General features: G+C 40.0%; 1 protein-coding gene across 4 annotated transcripts in view; it reads right to left on the bottom strand.

Moving 5' to 3' along the window:
- Positions 1 to 4040: 4040 nt before the first annotated feature.
- Positions 4041 to 20641, bottom strand: part of HEY2 (hes related family bHLH transcription factor with YRPW motif 2) — a 36980-nt gene continuing 20379 nt past the window's right edge. For all 4 annotated transcript variants that reach the window (XM_061623785.1, XM_061623787.1, XM_061623788.1 and 1 more), the window contains 4 exons: positions 18724 to 18802; positions 18533 to 18616; positions 10213 to 10294; positions 4041 to 6103 (listed from right to left, as the gene is read on the bottom strand). In XM_061623785.1, the coding sequence (XP_061479769.1) occupies positions 5427 to 6103; positions 10213 to 10294; positions 18533 to 18616; positions 18724 to 18802 (922 nt within the window). In that variant the 3' untranslated portion in view covers positions 4041 to 5426. The remainder of the gene's footprint in view (positions 6104 to 10212; positions 10295 to 18532; positions 18617 to 18723; positions 18803 to 20641) is intronic.

Raw genomic sequence — 20641 nt, 5'->3', positions numbered from 1 at the left:
TATAGGCACAAGGCAGGTACAGGTCTGGGAACGCAGGTTTTGTTGGAAAGGGCCTGCTTTAGTTCTACATCTTGTTTTACAGTATAAGCCCCATTCAGCCCTGGCGTGCAAGTGAAGCTTTCGCCAGCATTTTCTTGCCTCCATGCACACACTTCATTCCTTCCTGACATAGAGTTCCTCTTTACCATTATTTTTTAGTCCAGGCACAGGGAATGTGTAGCCCTCCAGATATTGCTGAACTACAGCTCCCATCAGCCCTGACTGTTGGCTATGCTGGCTGGGACTCATGGGAGTTTCTCAGTCCTGTTAACTGTAGGCCTCTCAACATGTCTGCCACTACCTTAACTATGTAGTTTTGGTTGGTATTGTCCTGACAACACATTCTTCATAGGAATAATAAGTTAATGTAGTGATTGTCTACAGCAGGGGTGGGAAACCTGTGACCCCCCCAATGTTGTTGGACTACAACTCCCATAATCCTTGCCAGTTGGCTATGTTGACTGGGGCTGATGGAAATAAGTCCAACAACATTGGTAGGACCGTATGTTCCCCAACTCTGGTCTACAGGGTTTTGTGTATTTGAGTACCTTTGGGGGGGGGCCAAAGGGTTCGTACTCATGATCTACTAACCTGAGCCACAGCCAGAAGCGTATATATGATACCACTTCTGTACTGGATCCTTGCCCTTCTTGGCTAATAAAAGCTAGCAGGGATGGAACAGCCAGCTGGGCCAGGGAAGTGATTAATGCCTCATTACGAGAGGGAGTGGTCCCTGACTGCCTAAAAGAGGCGGTAGTAAGACCGCTTCTGAAGAAATCTTCCCTGGACCCAGAAAACTATAACAATTATAGGCCGGTAGCAAACATCCCATTTTTGGGCAAGGTCCTGGAACGAGTGGTTGCGGACCAGCTCCAGACACTCTTGGATGAGACTGATTATCTGGATCCATTTCAATCGGGTTTCAGGCCCGGTTTTGGCACTGAGACAGCCTTGGTCGCCCTGTATGATGACCTCTGCCGGGAGAAAGACAGGGGGAGTGTAACTCTGTTGATTCTCCTTGATTTATCAGCAGCCTTTGATACCGACCATGGTATCCTTCTGGGGAGACTCGCTGATTTGGAAGTTGGAGGTACTGCTTGGCAGTGGTTCTGCTCCTACTTGGCGGGTCGTCTCCAGAAGGTAGTGCATGGGGAATATTGCTCGACACCCTGGGTCTTCCAGTATGGAGTTCCGCAGGGGTCAGTTCTATCCCCCATGCTTTTTAACATCTACATGAAGCCACTGGGTACGGTCATCGGGAGTTTTGGAGTGCGCTGTCACCAGTATGCTGACGACACGCAGCTCTACTTCTCCTTTTCATCTTTTTCAGGTGAGGCTGTCGATGTGCTGAACCAGTGCCTGGTCGCGACAATGGACTGGATGAGAGCTAATAAACTGAGGCTCAATCCAGACAAGACTGAAATGCTGTTAGTGGGTGGTTCTTCTGACCAAATGATGGATGTTCGACCTGTTCTGGACGGGGTTGCACTCCCCCTAAAAGAGCAGGTTCATAGCTTGGGCGTTCTCTTTGAACCATCCTTGTCACTTGAGGCTCAGGTAGCCTCGGTGGCATGGAGTGCTTTTTACCAACTTCGGTTAGTGGCCCAGCTATGCCCTTATCTGGACAGAGACAACCTTGCTTCAGTCGTTCATGCTCTGGTAACCTCTAAATTAGATTACTGTAATGTGCTCTACGTCGGGCTGCCTTTGAAGACGGTTCGGAAACTGCAGCTCGTGCAAAATGCAGCGGCCAGATTGTTAACTGGGACCAGGAGGTCCGAACATTTAACACCAATTCTGGCCCGCTTGCACTGGCTGCCTATATGTTTCCGGGCCCAATTCAAGGTGTTGGTTTTAACCTATAAAGCCTTACACGGCATGGGACCACAATACCTGTTGGAACGCCTCTCCCGATATGAACCTACCCGTACACTTCGGTCAACATCGAAGGCCCTCCTTCGGGCGCCTACTCAGAGAGAAGCTCGGAGGGTAGCGACAAGAAAAAGAGCCTTCTCAGTGGTGGCCCCCGAGTTATGGAACGATCTTCCCCTTGAAATACGCCTGGCACCAACGTTAATATCTTTTCGGCGCCAGGTTAAAATGTACCTCTTCTCCCAGGCATTTTAAGCACATTTTAATTATGTTAATCTTTTTAATCAGTTAATCTTTTTTACATCATAACATCTTGTATTTACAAGTCATACTTATAGTATTTTAGTATATTAACAGTTCACCGTTGTATTTTTTTGAGTGTTTTTAATTTTATATGTGGTTTTAAATTGTATATTGGTTGTTTTATTCTGTTGTGAACCGCCCAGAGAGCTTCGGCTATGGGGCGGTATAGAAATTCAATAAATAAATAAATAAATAAATAAAATTATAGCTCCCTGAAACTTTGTTCCTGTACTCAGAGTAGAATGTAACAGATGGAATGAATACGATGCAAAGACCTTATGTGGCCTTCTGTTATGCAAGACAAACACAAAATATGGTGCCGGATTTTACTAAAGAAACTATAGAGATCTCAAATGTGAAGGCCTCCTAGGAGACATACAGAGACCATGTTCTTGACCCCTCCCAAATAATTTCTTAGCAGAGCTAAGAAAAGCAGAGTACCAGTCCATGATAGGAACTGTGTGCTTGCTTCATGCAATGATTGTTAGTGATGTGGCCAATAGTGCAACCATTTTTATTTTCTATGTCTTTGCAAACTTTCGTCTCTTTAAAAGAAAGGCCCTTAGAACTGCAACACAGACCAATACCTCCTTTTCCTTTTGATCTGCTTGTTTCCACAACTAATCTCAAATGTGAGTATTGGGAGTAGGGATGGGGGAGAAATTTAGCAGAGTTTAATTGTGAAGGCCAATCTACCTAACCAGCACCTTCTGAAATACAGAAAACACAGCAAAACACAGCCATCCTTCAAAATCTGTACTTCTCCAGCCAAATAATGGCAACAGAAATACATATACTAGGGTAAATGGTGCATAAAATGCATATATTAGTGAAAATAGCATTTAGAATGCATTATATATGGGGAAATTACAAAAAATCATATTAGGGAAAATTGCATACAAAAGTGTGTATTGGGAGAAATTTGCACTAAAATGCTGATGAATTTTCATGAAGATTTTTTTAAAAACTGATGTGGAAAACTGAATTTAAGACTGGGAAAATGAGGAACTAACACATTTGGCGAACCCTAATTGCAAGCCACCTTTTTGTTTTGTGCTGGTTATCCCCTTTTGGAAACTGGAATAATGGTTTATGTTGAACATTAGGCAGAATGACTGCAGTTATCAATCTTTTCTATTTATCCTGTATCAAGCAAACATTTTGAACTAACCTAGATGTTAAGCATGTGGTTGTACCTTGTGTGCTTGGTTTTTGTTGATTAAATAGCAGCCATGGGTGCACAGCAGTGGGGCAAGGAAAGGGGCTTTAAGCCTTTGTGCCAGGAGGAAAACAAACATTAGTACCATTGGCAGGTTCCCTCCAGTGGTTATGGGAGGGGCTGAAAACACAGGGCATAGTCAGCACCGTGGCAGGCTCAAATCTTCTCCCCACACTGCAACCCCAATCTGGATCTACCTCACTGCGACTGGTATTTAATAAACAAAAAGCAAGCACCAATCTTGCTAATAAACAAAAAGCAAAACACCAATCGTGTTCTTAACACCATGTCTAGCTTGGTCCTTCCAAGTCACTATTAGGTTTGACATGTAATTTGTAGGCCTTTTTAGCAGCGTGATTTTACTCCATATTTTGGAAACTCACACAGAAACCACTGTCTTAAACAAGAGAAAATGTTTGCCACACTCATAGTTGTAGAACAGGTTACTCTCACCACCACCACATACACACACATTTACACTCGCAATGAGTGGAGGAAGCTACCCCATCAGGGCTTATCTTAACTTCTAACTCACATCCAGACTTTTCACTTCCAATAGGCAGACCAAAACAAACAATCTTTAGAAGTCAGTAAAAAAAAAGACGTCATTTAATTAGTGATATGTAAAGATTTTTGCATAGAACAAAGGTTAACAAAATAATGCACATTTTCTCCCCCCTCCCAACCTAGGAACAGTATTTTTAAAACAAATATTTTAAAAGTATATTTTGCATAATGTTTAACATTCTCACTGTTTATTGCCTTCTCCACACAGCAGAGAAATGAAGTGCATAATAATACATGCTGTGCTTTTATTTGACTTGTTCCACCCCCCAAAAAAACAACACTCTAGCTCGAGTCAATGAATTAAAAAACTTGTGTTATTTCATATTGCTGTAATAAAAAAAAGCAAAACATTTTTGTAGCGCTGCTTGTCTGGGTAGTAAGAAAGTAACTTACATCCTCAACACTTTTGCTTGGGTTGGAAACTGAACCCATACAAAAACGCCGGCAGTAGAGAAAGCCAACCCAAAGGATTCTGTTGCCTGTATTATAGCTACTCCTTCACGCCCAATAGCTAACCATGAACAGGACTTGCATCCCAGCAGGATGATCCTGTGTTTTAGCTTACAAAGGGGATCAAATTAAGTCAGATGTGAATATATCCAGCTGCATTGTATTCATATTTATCCTGACATTCACACACATAACACATTTGGATATAATTCTAAGCCATTTAGTGCCAGGATTCTTGACAGTTGTTAAACCAAGCACTGAGAAGATCGGTACTTCTTTCAATATTATGTTGCATGTCACCACCTGACAAGTCTGCACAAAGCAAGAAAATTAGGTTAGATTAAATTTGGCATATACATCCTCAATAATCTGCTTGGTTATTCCTTTATGTTGCAATCCTGCAGTTAGGTTGCTTAGATCCCACTGATGTCAAAGGAATGTAGCATTTATGTGCGCATTTTGCACAAGAATTGCATCCCTGTTCTATATCCCACCACGATTCCAGATCTGTACGCTTCTCTCCAGTATTATTTTCATACTTGTACAGTATTATTTGTCTTGGAAAAGAAAACACATACACATGCACACAAACACACCACACATTTGGAAAAGGTCAGGCACTTGCAATTTGAAACTCAGTGTTCATCTTTTAGGTAAGATTTTTTTTTAACTATAATCCAGCACCCCTTTAACAAAACAAAAAAAAGCATGGCAAAAGGATTAATTCTACAATCTATACATTTTGCAGGAAATGTCTACGCGGGAGCCATTTTGAAGATCACTGGTGCCTACCTAGTTCAAACAAAGAAGAAACACCTTCCTGTCCATTTTGATCAATATTAAGGCAGAATACTTTTACTGTTTCCCACCTGTCTTTTGGGAATCCATAGGGCTACTTGGCCTGTTAACAGTCTTTGTGTGAAGAACTTTCTGCTGCAACCGCACAATGTCCCAAGAAGGCTTGTGAAGAGAAATTTTAGAAAGCTCCAACTTCAGTCCCCCAAGGTCGATAGGGTTTATTGTTTCCATTCCCACTGGATTGCTGAGGGCTGGCAGTTGCAGATACAGATATCGGTGGGCTGATTGCTGTTGCAGCTGCCACTGCTGCTGCTGCTGCACTAGGTGGAAGCATTGGGAATGCCCCTGCGAAAGACAAGGGAAAGCTCTGAGCTGCTGCAGCGGCTGCAGCATGTACAGTGGCTGAGAGTGAGAGAAGAGAGGTAGAAAGTGGTGGGACGCAGGGAGCAACGCTACCAGCAGAGGGCACTCTAAGCGTGGAATCAGCATGAGCAAAAGTGGCTGTGAGAAGAGCAGATCCATGGGGAGGCACTTCTGATGCTGTTGAGAGTCTGCAAGGGGAGATGTCAGAGGTATTAAGTCCATTTTGCTGCAGTAAAGCTGTAGGAAGATGGTGGAAAGCTGCTGCCCAATGGTGAGGATGGAAAGGGTGATGATGATGCGCCATCGTTGAGGTCATTGCAGCAGCTTCCCTCTGAGAAGCACATGAACTGAGATGAGAGACTAGTCTAACTCTTAGAGGGTCAGATGTGTCCAGACCTTCTACTGAGCTCAGGTATCTCGCAACTTCAGTTAAACATTCTCGAAACCCAATGCTAATGAAATCCATGGCGAGGGCATGAGCATCAAAGTAACCTGGAACACAGAAAGCAAGAAATGCATTTAGCAATTCAGTAATTTCTTGGTCTGTCTTGGAAACAGAAGACTGTTAATATCCTAGCTCTTTCTGTTTTTGAGGCTCACGGGGCAAGATTTTTTTTAAAATGGCTTTTTTATTATGAATATGCTCACTGATGGATCTGCAATGTGCTAAAGTCATCCTAACAACCAGACACCACAGTGGAAAAGAATTAAGACCATCAGTGTCTCAGATGTTTTTAAAAGAACCCTTTTATAATGCTTCTCCTATGGTTTAAGACGGAAATTCCAGTGCAAGATTTTTCACAGTATTGCCGAACAATGCCTGTGTGTGTCATGTACATATGCTCAGAATAATTAGCTGAATATTAAGAGCTTTAGCTATGAAAGCCTTCCAGCATAGTGATATTTTTGGATTTGGTCCATACAGCTTGTGCTAAAATACCACTTTCTCACTACATCAATAAAGCTCTTATGACTTCATTATAAAATCTTCAGTGCAACCCACAAAGACTTTTTCCTGTGCAAGGCCCAATTAGATGAACAAGAGCTGCCCAGGAAGATACATGGATGCTCTTACCACTTATCTTTGTGAGACTTCCACAGGAGAAGTGTTCCCAGTGAATTGTGTCCCTTGTCATTATTATTTTTAAAACCAAAAAGGTCTTCTCTGGGCAGGCAGTACAAAGAGGATCTTATTTTGTTAAAGCTGAAATGAAGACCACATAGTACATAACAGCTGGGATCAAACATCATGGAAAATGCAGATCCAACAGTGATGATCCTGAATATATAAACACTGTTGTGACCAATGTATTAAAAGATTGCAGTCTGAATCTAACATGTTTTGATCACACTGTAATTATTCATCCAGGACCCAGATGCAACAGTTAGGAAAAAGGTGAATCTCACGTTAGGAATCATTAGGAGAAGGATAGAAAATAACTGTCAATATCATAATGCCTTTATACAAATCTATGCTGCTACCACATTTGGAATATAGAATATAATTCTGGTCAGAGTCTCAAAAATAACATTGTAGAGCTGGAAAAAGGGCAGAGAACAGCAACAAAATGATCAGAGGGCTGGAACAATTCCTCTAAGAGGAAAGGTTACAAAGTTGTTGTTTTTAAGTTTAGAAAGCAGGTGACAAAGGGGGGTTTGTAGAGGTGCATAACATGATTCCTGATGTGGAGAAACGTTCCACCTTTCTTTACTACAAGATGTGATGATGGCCACAAACTGGTGGTTTTTAAGGGAGATTAGACAAATTCATAGAGAATAAGACTATTAATAACGTTAACAGTCATGTTGGCTATACGTTAACTCCAGACCTATAGACAGTACAACTATGAATGCCCTTTGCTGAGGAAAAGATATTACCCTCATGTTCCCAGAAGCATCTAGTTGGCCACTGTGGGAAACAGGATGCTGGACTAGGTAAGCCTTTGGTCTGTTCCAGCTGGTCTTTTTTTATGTTCTTAAGTTGATCTTTTCCAGCCACATATTGCCAATGTCACAGTTTCTTGAACACCATTATTTCAAAAATGCTAAGCTTCAAAATATTTCTGGGGGGCTCAGCAGCTCTCCTATCTACCTGTTTACATAGGCATATATTTGAGCATTTCAATGTATCCTGCTGGTTGCCAAGCCGAGGCTCTTATTGTCAGGAGCATCATAGCACCATATTCATAATCTAACAAATACCTCCCTTAAGGAGAATGTTACAGTGCATAAACAATGGGTCATGTTTATATCACACCAAAGAAGCATGTTGCTAGAAACATAGTTACATGATTTTACCAAAGTAGTTGGCACTTAGTAATTATATAATTTTGGTAATAAATGGAAATTGTATCATTCAAGTGAGGTGTATTATTTTAGGAATATCAATAAGGCTGCAGTCCTATACAGGCATACCCGGAGTAAGTCCTTTTGAACGCAACAGGACCTAATTCCTACTGTAAACATATATAGGGTTCTACAGCACAAGAACTAACAACATGTAACATTATTTTGAGGCCAATGACACAATGGCTTTGTATTCTGGAGAAGGGCAGCTTGAATATGACAATAATGGTGAAAGACAACTAATGTGAATAATTCAGACCATGTGTGTGATAGTAGGAATAGGAGGACACATGATCAGTAATTAAATTAAATGGCAATATTTGCTAGAGATTATAATTCAAAAAGAAAAGTGGCTGTTGCTCACACTGACCAAATTCAGAAATTTCCCTCCAAGGATCCCTAGCATTGCTTTTGAAAACAATAGTTCTTAAGGATAAGTACCCTCAAATTAAAAATAATAATCTTGTACTGCACAAAAGAAACTCATTTTTCAAAGATATAGATTACAAAAATGGCAACACAGATACTAAAAATGCATCCTTTATTCTATATGAAGTATTTTGGTTTCCAGAGACAATCTGAAATAGCACAGCAAGGTCTTGTATGGCAGACAGACAAGAAAAGAGGAGGGGGATAGTTCCCCCCCCCCGTTAAAATAGGTTAGTCTGAAAAAAATGTGCCTCAATCAAGTAGGGAGACAGCAAGTTCTGCCTGGCCTATTCCCTGACTGAAGAATTCCTCTCTCAAAAATAATACTAATGCATTTACACTAAGGATGGGGAACTTGTGGCCATCCAAATGTTGGACTCCCATAACAACATAAGAAGAGCCTGCTGGATCAGGCCAGTGGCCCATCTAGTCCAGCACCCTGGTCTCACAGTGGCCAACCAGGTGCCCATGGGAAGCTTGCAAGCAAGATCTGAGCACAAGGGCGCTCTCCTCTCCCTCCAACAGTCTCAAGCAATTGGTATTTCAGAAGCATACTGCCTCCAAGTACCTCCCAACCACCATTGCTCCCAGCCAGCGTGGCCAATGGCCAGAGATGATGGAGGCTGTAGTCCATCACCATCTGGAGGGCCATAGGTTTCAAGGATAGGGAATATTTTTAAATAATAAATCAAGGTCACAACATCTGGAGGACCACAGGTTCCCCATCCCTCATTTATACAGAACTTTAGGGTGTTCAAAACCCTTCAGATACATTTGCTCAAGAATTCTAATAGCCACCCTGTAAGGTAGGCTTCTTCCTATAGCAGACGAACTAAAGATGAAATATAGTGGCTTGTGTAAGACCATCATTGAGTGGAAAATGCTGAGGAAAGATTTGAGCTGCACAATTCTCAGCACAAAGTCCAAACTATTACACATTTGCCAGTATTCCAACTTCTCCCTCACTTTATTAATTTCCACTTACAAAATAACCCCCCCCCAAAAATTAAAGTAACTAAAATATTTTAAATTCACTGTTCAGCTTTCAAATACTTTCTTTGGCTTCTAAATTTCCAGTATGTATTGCAGTATGTGTTTAAAAAAAAACCCTATCTAAACCAATAAGAGTAAGTGGCTTGACTTTTTTTAAAAATGAGATAAGAGAAGAGACATTATCGTCTTTGGAAACCACATTCCCAATTCCACATAGCAAACACATGGGCACACAAAATAAGCCCTGACTGGATAGCTTTTTCTAGTAGTATTGGGTTTCCTTTTATCAATCCAACAGATTAACAATCCAACAGAAGATCCAAGTTTAGATGCTGTCCTGGTGGGTGAATGGCACTGCCTAATTTTGCATGGAAAACATTCTTTCTAGAACAAAGGGCAATACGTAAACAATAAGGAAAGTTTCCTCTGGATCTACTTCCCGTGGTATAGCAGCTGCATAATGAATTTTAACTTTGGTTTTTCATGCTATACAATTGTTGCCACAGCCCTCCTTGTTTATGTTTGGATGTTTGGGGTATTTGTTTTGTCTCCCTTGTGCCGATTTCAGTGCTCTTTGGAAACCCCAAACAAATCTCTGACTGGGCTGCCTGTGAATGAAGCCTTTACTCTCCCACAGTGTTATGAAAGCAAACACAAGCCCAGGGTCAAGTGGTTCTTTTGTCCCAGTAGTTCTTTCCCACGAGTTCAGCCCTGCCTTCAGCATTGATTTCCAGTCCTTTAATCTAGAACTGCCTATCCCAGCTTGTCAAAGGGAACGTTTGTTAAGATTTCCCTTGCTAATATTAGAAACAGTACAAAAATCAATTCCTTACCTTTCCCGCCTGTAGCCTGGAGCATCTTCAAATGATCCACTGTCATTTGCAGGATTTCTGCTTTTTCTAATTTGGCAGATCCCTTTGAGATAAGAGGCACAAACAATAAAGGCTTAAAAGTATTGCGTGCTTTGATTTGGTATACTCTCTTTTGAGCTCCGTCTTATGGTTTCAATTTTCCCAACCATTAGAGCATTCTCAGTCTAATTCTTCTACTGAGCATCTGTATCCCAGACTTTATTCTTACACACAAGTACTATATCACAGTGTCTAACATGACATAAACTGAACACAGGCTTCTATGAAGCATAGAACAATATAGAGGGGGAAACATGTATAGTAAACATATGTCTACAACTTTTTAGACAGCAATTTAAAAAAAAAAGGTATGAAGATCCAAGTCTGAGACAGATAGAAAACCTCAAAAGGTCACAATCCAATCTTCTTTGCAAGCCCCAATAAAATAAATGGGAGTTACAAAAGAGTGGGATTTGTACAGTTAATTGTTCCCAATTATCTGTACAACAGCAATGCCTAAACAGGAGCTTAAAGAAAATTACACTTTTATTTTGTTTGTTTATATTTTTTATTTTTAAAAAGTTTATTTACAAATCAGGAATTGAGACTGAAGCTTACCCAAAAGCTATGCACATGAACCCATAGTGTGGTGAAAGTTTGAAACTGAATATTCCTACTCAAGCCTATTCCTAGTCTTCACTTGGATAGAGAAGAGTATACTTTCTCATTGATAAGCTAGATACATTTCTGTGGAACGGACTCCCAAAAGCAACCTATGAGACTTGTATCATGTTTACAGTGGAAAAGAGAGACATACATGGTCCAAAAGGACAGTAAGCCCCCATGCGTCTGAGGAAGTGGGCTTGAGTTTATGAAAGTTTATGCCATAATAAATACATTTATTTGTCTTTAGCTGTGCCACAACATAATATTTTATAGTATTTGAATTATATGGAAGCATAATTAGTGGAAGGGCCATGAACCATCCCCTGGCTTGCTATTCATCTCTGTACAGCCTCACCCCCTCCAAGTCACTTTATCCAACTTGAGCTAATTTCCAACATATGAGACCAGTTGGGGGGAAAGTGACATTAGAGAGAGGAAAAGTGGGGGTAGGTGTAAAAGAGATGATGGCTCAGCACCCTACCCACCCATATGACTCTTTTGCTCTCTGGCTTGATCAGGTGTGAACTACGGGTCTACCCACTGCCATGCATAGTTATGTTCAGAGCTCTGTCCAAGACTTGCTATAGCTGTCCCAGTTCTATCACCACAAATACAACTTCTATTTCATCTTGCATCACGTTGTTTTAAATATGTTTTTAATTACTTGTTTTTAACTGTTTTACTGATAAATTTATTTTTTTGTAATCTGCTTAGAGGTCTTTCTATTCAAGCAGTATATAAATTTTGTTAAATAAATAAATAAAAAGCACAGTGCTTTTCAATAGTACTTGTTCACACATTCAGGTGCGAGAAGTGTAGCATCAAGTGATGTACATGCATGTGTGAACCAGCCCTATTCAACTTACTGCCTACAGCTGTAACTCTGAACAACTCATATGGAAGCAAATTTCACTGACATCAATCAGATTTACATCTGTCCCAAGTAAAGTCTTTGGAGATTGCAGTGAAATATTGTAAACTAGTTTAATTTGGGGGGCAGCTTGGCTGTAAAAATTTTAAAATATTTACTTATGGAAAAAGCAGTACTCGCATGGGTAATAAAATTTCCTTGCATGGGAGGAGGGGGGATCAAAAAAACCAGAATGTATTATTTAAATAATTATTACAAAATATTTAGAAACATGGGAAGCTGCCGTGTAACATCTCAGACTTTTTATTTGTCTAGGCAGGACTGGCGGTGGCTCCTCAGGGGTGTCAGGCAGATGCCTTTACCATCAGTTGTGACTGGATGCTTTTGTACTGGAAATGCCAGGGATTGAACCTGAGGCCTTATACATACAAAGCATGTGCTCTACCACTGAGCTGTCAATGCACAGGTATCGAATGTTAAGTATGACCATGAGAAGCTCAAGTTTAAAGCCCTGCTATGAATCTCACTGAGCAACCGAACTCACAGGATAGTCGTTAGAATAAATGAGCCAATAGCTGTGAAACAACTTGTGCACTGAAAAGTGCTCTACATATCATTAATAGTATATTTGGGCTGCATAATAATCTTACTCTCAAAATCACATTCTCTTTGTTGCTGGGACTTCATACACCATTTAAATATTCTTCAACAACTCCTGCTAGACGCATTCAATTGGCTCCTCAAGGAAAAGCTTGTTATTTCTGCTTAGAGTCTCAATATATTTTGTTGGCTACTGTTCATTTCCAAGGGAATCACACTCTGGCCTCTGCTCTAACTTGGGAGGCCAAGGGCCACTGAAAGCAGGTCCAGCTCTAGCAGCAGGCCAGGTGGGGCACTGGCCAAGGGCGCAGAAGCTCAGGGGGGGGGCCTTCACTGGCCCCAGCTCAACCTCACTGGCAGATCCAGCTTATGGATGTTACTATAATCTCAAATATTATTTATTTACACACTATAGAAAAACGTAATGTTTTTTATCTCCAAACAAGAAAGTGCAAAATGACATTATAGTAGAGAAACCCAAGGGTTAATTTGGAAGTGTGAGAGTGGTATGTCCATTCAGGGATGAAACAATGGCACTCTTCATTTCAAAAGTTCAAGATGTTGTGATGCTTTTCTTTGACAATAGGGGGTTGCCATATTGGTCAAGATATGTTTTACTTTAAAAGGGTGGGACCAAGTGGGAGGAGGCATGTGGACTGAGGAAGAAAGCAAGGGTACCTGTGCCCAAGGATCCCCAGAAATCTGGAACTGGCCCTGACGGGGAGGCTGCATTCTCTCTGCATCCCAGGAAGAACATCAGGGCAAAGGGAAGAGCTGTCTGGCCCCATCAATCGGCCAGAGAAGGAGCAGCTGCAGACAGCCTCCTTCCCCATGAGAAAGAACCTTCTGCTCCAGCAGATAGTTGCCCCGGGACTGTAGAACCAAAGGGAAGCATGTTTTGGCCCAGACTGCAAGCTTGTGTGAGCATCCATGAGGGTTGTTTTTTTTGGCAGGAGGGAGCTTGTATTATTGCATCTTATTGTATTGTAGGCCACCTTGAAAAGCATTCAATTGAAAAGTGGAGTATAAATCTTCCAAAATAAATAAATAAAAGTTTAAGCAGAAATAATAACCTTTTCTTTGAAGAGCCAAATGAATGTACATAGCAGTCATAGAAGTTTGAAGAAAATTCAAGATGTCTCCTGAGTTCCACCAGTAGAGAGAATGGACGTGCAGCTTTTTTCTGGGTGACCTGGATTACAGCAACTCTGAATACCAATACTATTCTTTTTTTAAAAATAATAATTTTTTTTAGGGGTGTGATCAATACTAGACAACAGTAATGACATGTGGCCTGGCAGGTCATTTGAAAGTGGATTTCAAAGGGACCTTTTCCACATTATTATTTGTATAAAGTTAAAATACATGGTGCCTCAGCAGTTTTAGATTTTATTTGACTTAGGTTATCTTTGATTTTTGCTAATTTTTTTACTTTTCTTGCCTTTGAATTATAACTTGTACTTTTCCAAGTGCTAATCTTTTCCATAGACCAAGTACAAGCATTTTTAGCAAGATCTGAGTAATAGTGGTCTGGTGCTGGGTGATTTCCAGGAGCTTTGGAAGCCTTGTTCTATAACGTTTGTGGTTTTCAAGTAGTAAACAATGCACTGGGACAAACAACTGTTGTCCCTTGTCCCAGTTTCGTTGACTAGCTCAAAATACCTCCATTCTCCCATGCTGCCCAAGTCTGCTAAATAGGGTTGTTTTGCAAGTTGCTCAAGGTACAGTGTGGGTAGCATGAATGGTGTTTTCCCTGTACATTGTCAATTTTTTACATCTGCTTCATGACTGAGTTATTATGTTGTATCTGCATTAAAGATCTAGTCTGTGTATAATATATACAACATCTATAATGCACATCATCTTTTCCTACCCAGAGATCTGAGGAGTTGAAAGAACCGAGAGTTTTACATACAGTGCCTTGCAAAAGTAATCAGACCCCTGACCAGTGCTCTTGTATTACTGAATTACAAATGGTACATTGTAATTTCGTTCTGTGTGATATTTATTGTAAGGTGACATTGGTTTTCTGTTGGGAAATGTTTATAAGAAACATAAAAAACAGAAGCATGTTGCTTGCATAAGCATTCAACCCCCACACATTAATATTTGGTACAGTCACCTTTTGCTGCAATATAAGTCTTTTGGGGTAGGTATGTACTAGCTTTGCACACAGTGTCAGAGGGATTTTGGCCCATTCTTCTGGGCAGATTCGCTCCAGGTCGTTCAGGTTGGTTGGACGTCGCTCGTGGACCACAATTTTCAAAGAGCACCATGGATTTTCAATGGAATTGAGATCAGGACTTTGACTGGACCACTGTAGGACATTCACCTTTTTGTTCTTGAGCCACTCCAGTGTTGCTTTGGCCTTCTTTCTGCTTGGGATCATTGTTCTGCTGAAAAGTGAATTTCTTCCCAAGCCACAGTTTTTTAGTGGACTGAAGCAGATTCTCTTGCAGTATTTCCCTGTATTTTGCTCTATCCATTCTTCCTTCAATTTTAATAAAATGCCTAGTCCCATACCCACAGCATGATGCTGCCACCACCATTATTTCACTGTAGGGATGATGTGTCTTGAGGCATGGGCAGTGTTAGGTTTGTGCCACACATAGTGCTTTGAGTTTTGGCCAAAAAGCTCTGTCTTGGTCTCATTTGACCACAAAACCTTTTTCCACACTTCAGCTGGGGCACTCTCATGCTTCTGGCAAACTCCAGACGTCCTTTCAGATGGTCCATTTTGAATAACAGCTTCATTCCTGCCACCCTCCCATACAGGCCAGCGTTATGTAAAGCTCTTGATATGGTTGACTGATGCACCATTACTCCATTTCCAGCCATTACTCCATTCCCAGCCACTGAACTCTTTAGCTCCCTCAAAGTGATTGGTGGCCTCTCTGTGGCTTCTCTCACAAGTATCCTTCTTGTTCGAACGCTGAGTTTAGAGGGAAGGTGGTGTGATGCAGCTTCCACTTCCTGATTATTGATCCAACTGTGCTCATTGCGATATCCAAACACTTGGATATTAGTTTGTACCCTTTTTCTAATCTATGCATTTGTATTACATTATCTCTCACTTCTGCAGAATGCTCTTTGGTCTTCATTTTCCTTCAGTTTCACAGCCTGACCAATGATGTTTCAACAGTGTGGTTCTTAACCTGACAATGTGACAGCAACTTTAATGGTTCACAGGTGGAGGCCAATGGTAAGGTAACTAAGGTAACTGTGTCATCGACAGGGCAATTTCTTTCATCTATGTAAACTGGGAGTTTCCACAGCACATGGTTGCATACTTATGCAAGCAACGTATTTCAGTTTTTTATGTTTCTTACAAACATTTCCCAAAATAAAACCAATGTTACCTTACAATAATTGATTTTGAGTTTCAGTGTTTCAAAATAAAATATACAGAATGAAATTACAATGTACCATTTGTAATTCAGTAATATGAGAGCATTGGTCAGGGGTCTGATTACTTTTGCAAGGCACTGTATGGCCTAAATGAAAAGTTCTTGTTTTCTTAATGTGGGATAACTCTCCTAATGGAATAACATTCCCTCAAACAGCAAACTCAAATGGTCAGTACCTATAGAAATTGAACCAAAATGAGGCCAGTGATAAGCAAGAAGGAAATATCAGCATGCTCAAAGGAATCCTAAGGCTGGCAAAAGTACAAAAAACCTTGAAAAAAGGAATTAAGGGAGCAACCTGACTTCCAAAATAACAGTGCTTAGTAGCACTGAAATGTTGAGTTTGGTCTCCATGGGGGGCAGGGGAATGGAAAACTGGCATAGGCAGATGTAATGAAATGCATTGGAGGGGACATGGTTGATGTCCTAAACAGGAATGCAATTTGTTACAGGTTTTATTTGGTTTGATTTTTGTCACAAGTTTCATGTTATTTACTCAATGAACCACTCTACACTAAGTGGTGTGAAACAAACACATACTCTTAATTTTTAATATTATGTGTTTCCAGCAGTCCTGGGAACTTGAAGGACAGAGAAAAATCCCTCAAATAAACATTCTATCACTGTTTCAAAAAATTAACTCATGCAGGTTGATTTCATACAGGTTTCACTGTGTTACGCAGTCATGCCTATTTCTACATAAGTAGGACATAAATTCCAGAAATTATCTTCAAAATACAAACCCCAAAGCAATTGCATAGTATTCCTTTTGATTTCAATGAATCTGCTCCATTCCTATAAACACTCACCTGGGAATAAGTCCCATTTAACTCAGTGGGACATACTTCCAACTAGACATGCAGAGAATTCCACTCTAAAAATTATTGCCATCAGCATTGCCCGATTTGGACCTACAGCACATTTATGACCAAAAGAAGATTTCTCTCCCTTACTCAAGACATCAGAAAGCATCACAATTGGACATGGGTCAGTCAGTGAGGTACTAAAAACCTCTTAAAACTGGTGTTATTGTTATTGTTGAGAGGACTTCACTGAGAGGTTCTCTTTTCATATTTAGAACCGATCCAACTTCCCCCACCTCTTATAAAATAATGATGACACAACTCCCTTGCACCACCTAGACTGAATCTACAGGTACCTATAGATACTCAAGCTATCAGCTTTTGGCGTGTCATAATTTGGAGTCTAAGGGCCATTTTTCAAAGGGATAGCTTGGCATAAAAGAATTCTGCTTCAAAATTGTAGACTTAGGGCACAATCCGTTATTTTATGCTGGGCTTAGGGGAGGTGGATATGGCAGACCCCAGGCTCTGCCAGCAGAAGGCCATCATCCCAGTCCAGCTGGGGATCCACTGGGAAAGCCCAGCAGAAGCCAGCAGAACAATCAAAAGGGCATTCTGGGGGACATGTCAGAGGAGGGGCCAAGGGGAGGACTTATGTAACATCCAACTTATGTTCAGAGCACTCCTGCAGGTTCAAATCTGGCCCAAAGTTACACTGGGAATAAAGTCGGTTTAAGAAAATAATTACAATGGAAGCCTATAGAGAGCGCTTACTCCCCAGTAGGGGTATTTGTGAGAGCCAGCTTTTACTTTCCGGTCCCCATGTGCAGCTCCCAACTGAGTCTGCATTCAGCCAGTCCAGAGGCTCCCAAACAACTATTAGATGCCGCGGACCTTTCTACCACCACCCCTTCCACCAGCTCCCCCTGAGTTGGATTGCTCTGCCCAGTACCTTTCCTCTCTTATAGTTCTATGATTCTACAAAGTCAGTGGAAATCTTTGCATTGAAGCTTTTGAAGTATCTTATGCTCAGCAACATTGACAAATTCCAGTTGCGCATTTCTCAAGAAACTGAAATTAACATTTAAGAATGGAATTCTACACAACACACACCTCACTTTTTTGTGAAATCAAGATAAAAATAATCCAAAATTAAACAAAACACCATATAAAAAGAGCAGGGGATATATGAATATGCCCACACATTATAGTATAACATAAAGCTTTGGCTGAGACTATTCTGCAAGAACACCACTGTCTCATTTTACTGTTTTTAATGGATTTATTTTATAAACTAGCCTGGGATCCGAATTTATGAAAGGCAGTTTAAAAATGGAAAAATAAATACGTTTTACTGACCCTACTCATGAGATCACACTGCAAAAACTTACTTTTAAAATATTTCTTTCCTACATGGATCACTTCAAAGAGTGACAGCATTAATAACAATTGTATCAGAATGGTTTTTGTAGATATTTAAATATATTTATTTATTTATTTATTTATATTACAGGGTTTATTATATAGTGAAGGAACCAAACAAATCAGGAGACTTTTGCATAGCAGATTAAATTTATAATTAAATAATAAATCAAAAGAGGGGGCAGGCACAATATTTTAAAAAGGTTTATCCAAAAGCGTATTTGACATGTTTTTTAACATAAGGAATAAAGCACTTTTTAAAACAACAAAACAAAACAAAACCACTACTGGAATTCATAGAAAGAACAGAGACAACACAAACACCATTGCCCTTAAGGGAACAGCAAACCAGAGAATGGAAATGTTTTTCAGCCTTGTGGAGGATTTTGCTTTTAACAGTTTTGCCACAACAAAGCATTTTATTGAAATGCCTGCTCTGTGCCAGATCAGGACACATCAAGTCTTATTTTAATGAGCTTTATGAAAGACCCAACATGACCAGATGAGTTGAGGTACAGAATATTTATGCTTACTTGTTTTTCAAAAGCTGTTGGCACAAGCCGCCTCAGTTCGGATAAACTGTTATTTATACGATCACGGCGCCTTTTTTCTATGATCTATTTCCAAAACAAAAAATGTATGTATATATTATACATAAAAGTAAAGGTGAAGATAGCACAAACAAATGCAACTGTCACTTTCAAAACATGGGGGAAACTCTTACCCCTCTTCTTTTTTTTCTGGCCATAATCTGAGATGTTGTCGTAGGAGAATTTGATCGGATCACAGAACTGGCACTGTGCCTGAGGAACAGGTGAAAAGGTATGTCAGATACAACAACCATTGTTTCTTACAGAGGTCTAATTCCTCCCTCTCCAAGTATACACAAATACCTGTGGTCCTCCAGAGATTGTTAGATTCCCAGCTCCCATCGGCCCCAGTCAGCATGGCCAATGGTCAGGAATGATGGGAGTTGGAGTCTAACAACATCAGGAGGGCTACAAAGTCCCCTCCCTCATTTCAAATCTCAGTAGACAACGGAAATAGCAAAACAAAGACTTTTACTAGTTCTTTTCACTCCCATCACATCATGTCCTTTAGATTTGCTGGCCAAAACGTTTATTTAAAACAGTCCTCACAAAATATTCCAGACTTAAGTCTTCAGTTCAGCTTGGCTGGGTGACTTCAGCCCTGGCAAATATATGAAGTGTTCAATTCAAAATTTATTAATCATACACTCAAAAGAATACTAATGATTAAGAAGATACTCAGGTACAAAATGAATATGCCTCTTTTCAGTTGCGACTTGTCAATGTTTGGCAGAAATTACTTTTTCAAACAAAGTATCTGAAAAAGATTAGGCAAACTTCTGAGTACTTTGCTGAGCACACACAAGAACCATTCACAGCCGATGCAAGGCACATGTATTTTGACTAAACTCACATCATGTACAAAAAACAATGTGAAGAAATGGTCATCACTTGGAAATACGAATATTCCACCGAGATCAATGGGACTTCCCAGACCTGTTGCAGTGTAAAATATTTCATAAACTGTACATGATTATGAAGTTTGGTTCTTTGCTTATTTGAAGAGCCTTTGGTACCCATCCTTCAACAAAACTGTCAGGCACTTCTGTTGTGCAGTCTTCATTTTTCAGTAAGACAATCTGTTACTGTCCCTTTTGCTTGACAGTAGCTTGAACCACTAGACTACTTTGAATCTAAGGTAGTATGTCAATTATCATTATAGGTCAATCATATGGCTTTAGTTAACTCCAAATTAAATATTTATACAATCCACTCAGAGAAAAATAGCTGCATGCCCACTGCAATGGGAGCAAGTTAAGCATTTTTATTTAATTTTTACTAGATTGTGCCCTTTGCTTTTAACACAATAATTACAATTACATATGACTAATATATTACCTGGACATCAACAAAGAAGAAACATTTTGCACTGACTTCCCATATATTTAGTTAATCATCTCTAGCATACTACAGAAATGTACATTTAGCATACACACGTGCTAGTATTTTATCTGCTGCATATAATCGAGCTACACTTTTTGCTTTAGTCAGATACTGACATTAATTGGAGTCAGGCTTCCCTTAGGCCAAGGATCCCAATGCATTTAAGTCTAAAGCAGATCTGTTGACTTTTAGAAGAGTAAGTGACATGTAGCATAACACTTTAATTGGGTTTAAGGTTTAAAACTTGCACATGATTTTCATAATATTCAGGTTTAATTAAGATTAATTGTACTGTTAATCTATACTAGCCAGGTTGATTGGGATCAGGACTAAATTTCTATTCTCTACAGCCAATATAAATCAAACTGGCTAACATGTAGGTGTCCTGAAGCAAGCTATTAATACAGACTAATTTAAAATGGATTATAAATTGTGAATGGCTTAATTGTATTATGCGAATAATGCCTCTTTAAACTGTCAAATCACACTCTGTCTCAGCAAACCCAGGACAACAACATTTTACAAGTGAAAGGGAATAACTGACTAAAACAGTAATTTTACTACTATATTTTTACAGCTTCTTTGTTGAGTAAAGTCTTTCAAAAACTACTGCAGTGAGCAATCAGTTAAGTACTTTTTAGTCCCACTAGCCCATACCCAAATAAACCA

This window comes from Rhineura floridana, chromosome 4 (assembly GCF_030035675.1).
Source record: "Rhineura floridana isolate rRhiFlo1 chromosome 4, rRhiFlo1.hap2, whole genome shotgun sequence".
NCBI classification, from domain to species: Eukaryota; Metazoa; Chordata; class Lepidosauria; order Squamata; family Rhineuridae; genus Rhineura; species Rhineura floridana.
Note: the sequence above shows the minus strand (reverse complement) of the source record. Positions and strands in the feature narration are given on the sequence as shown.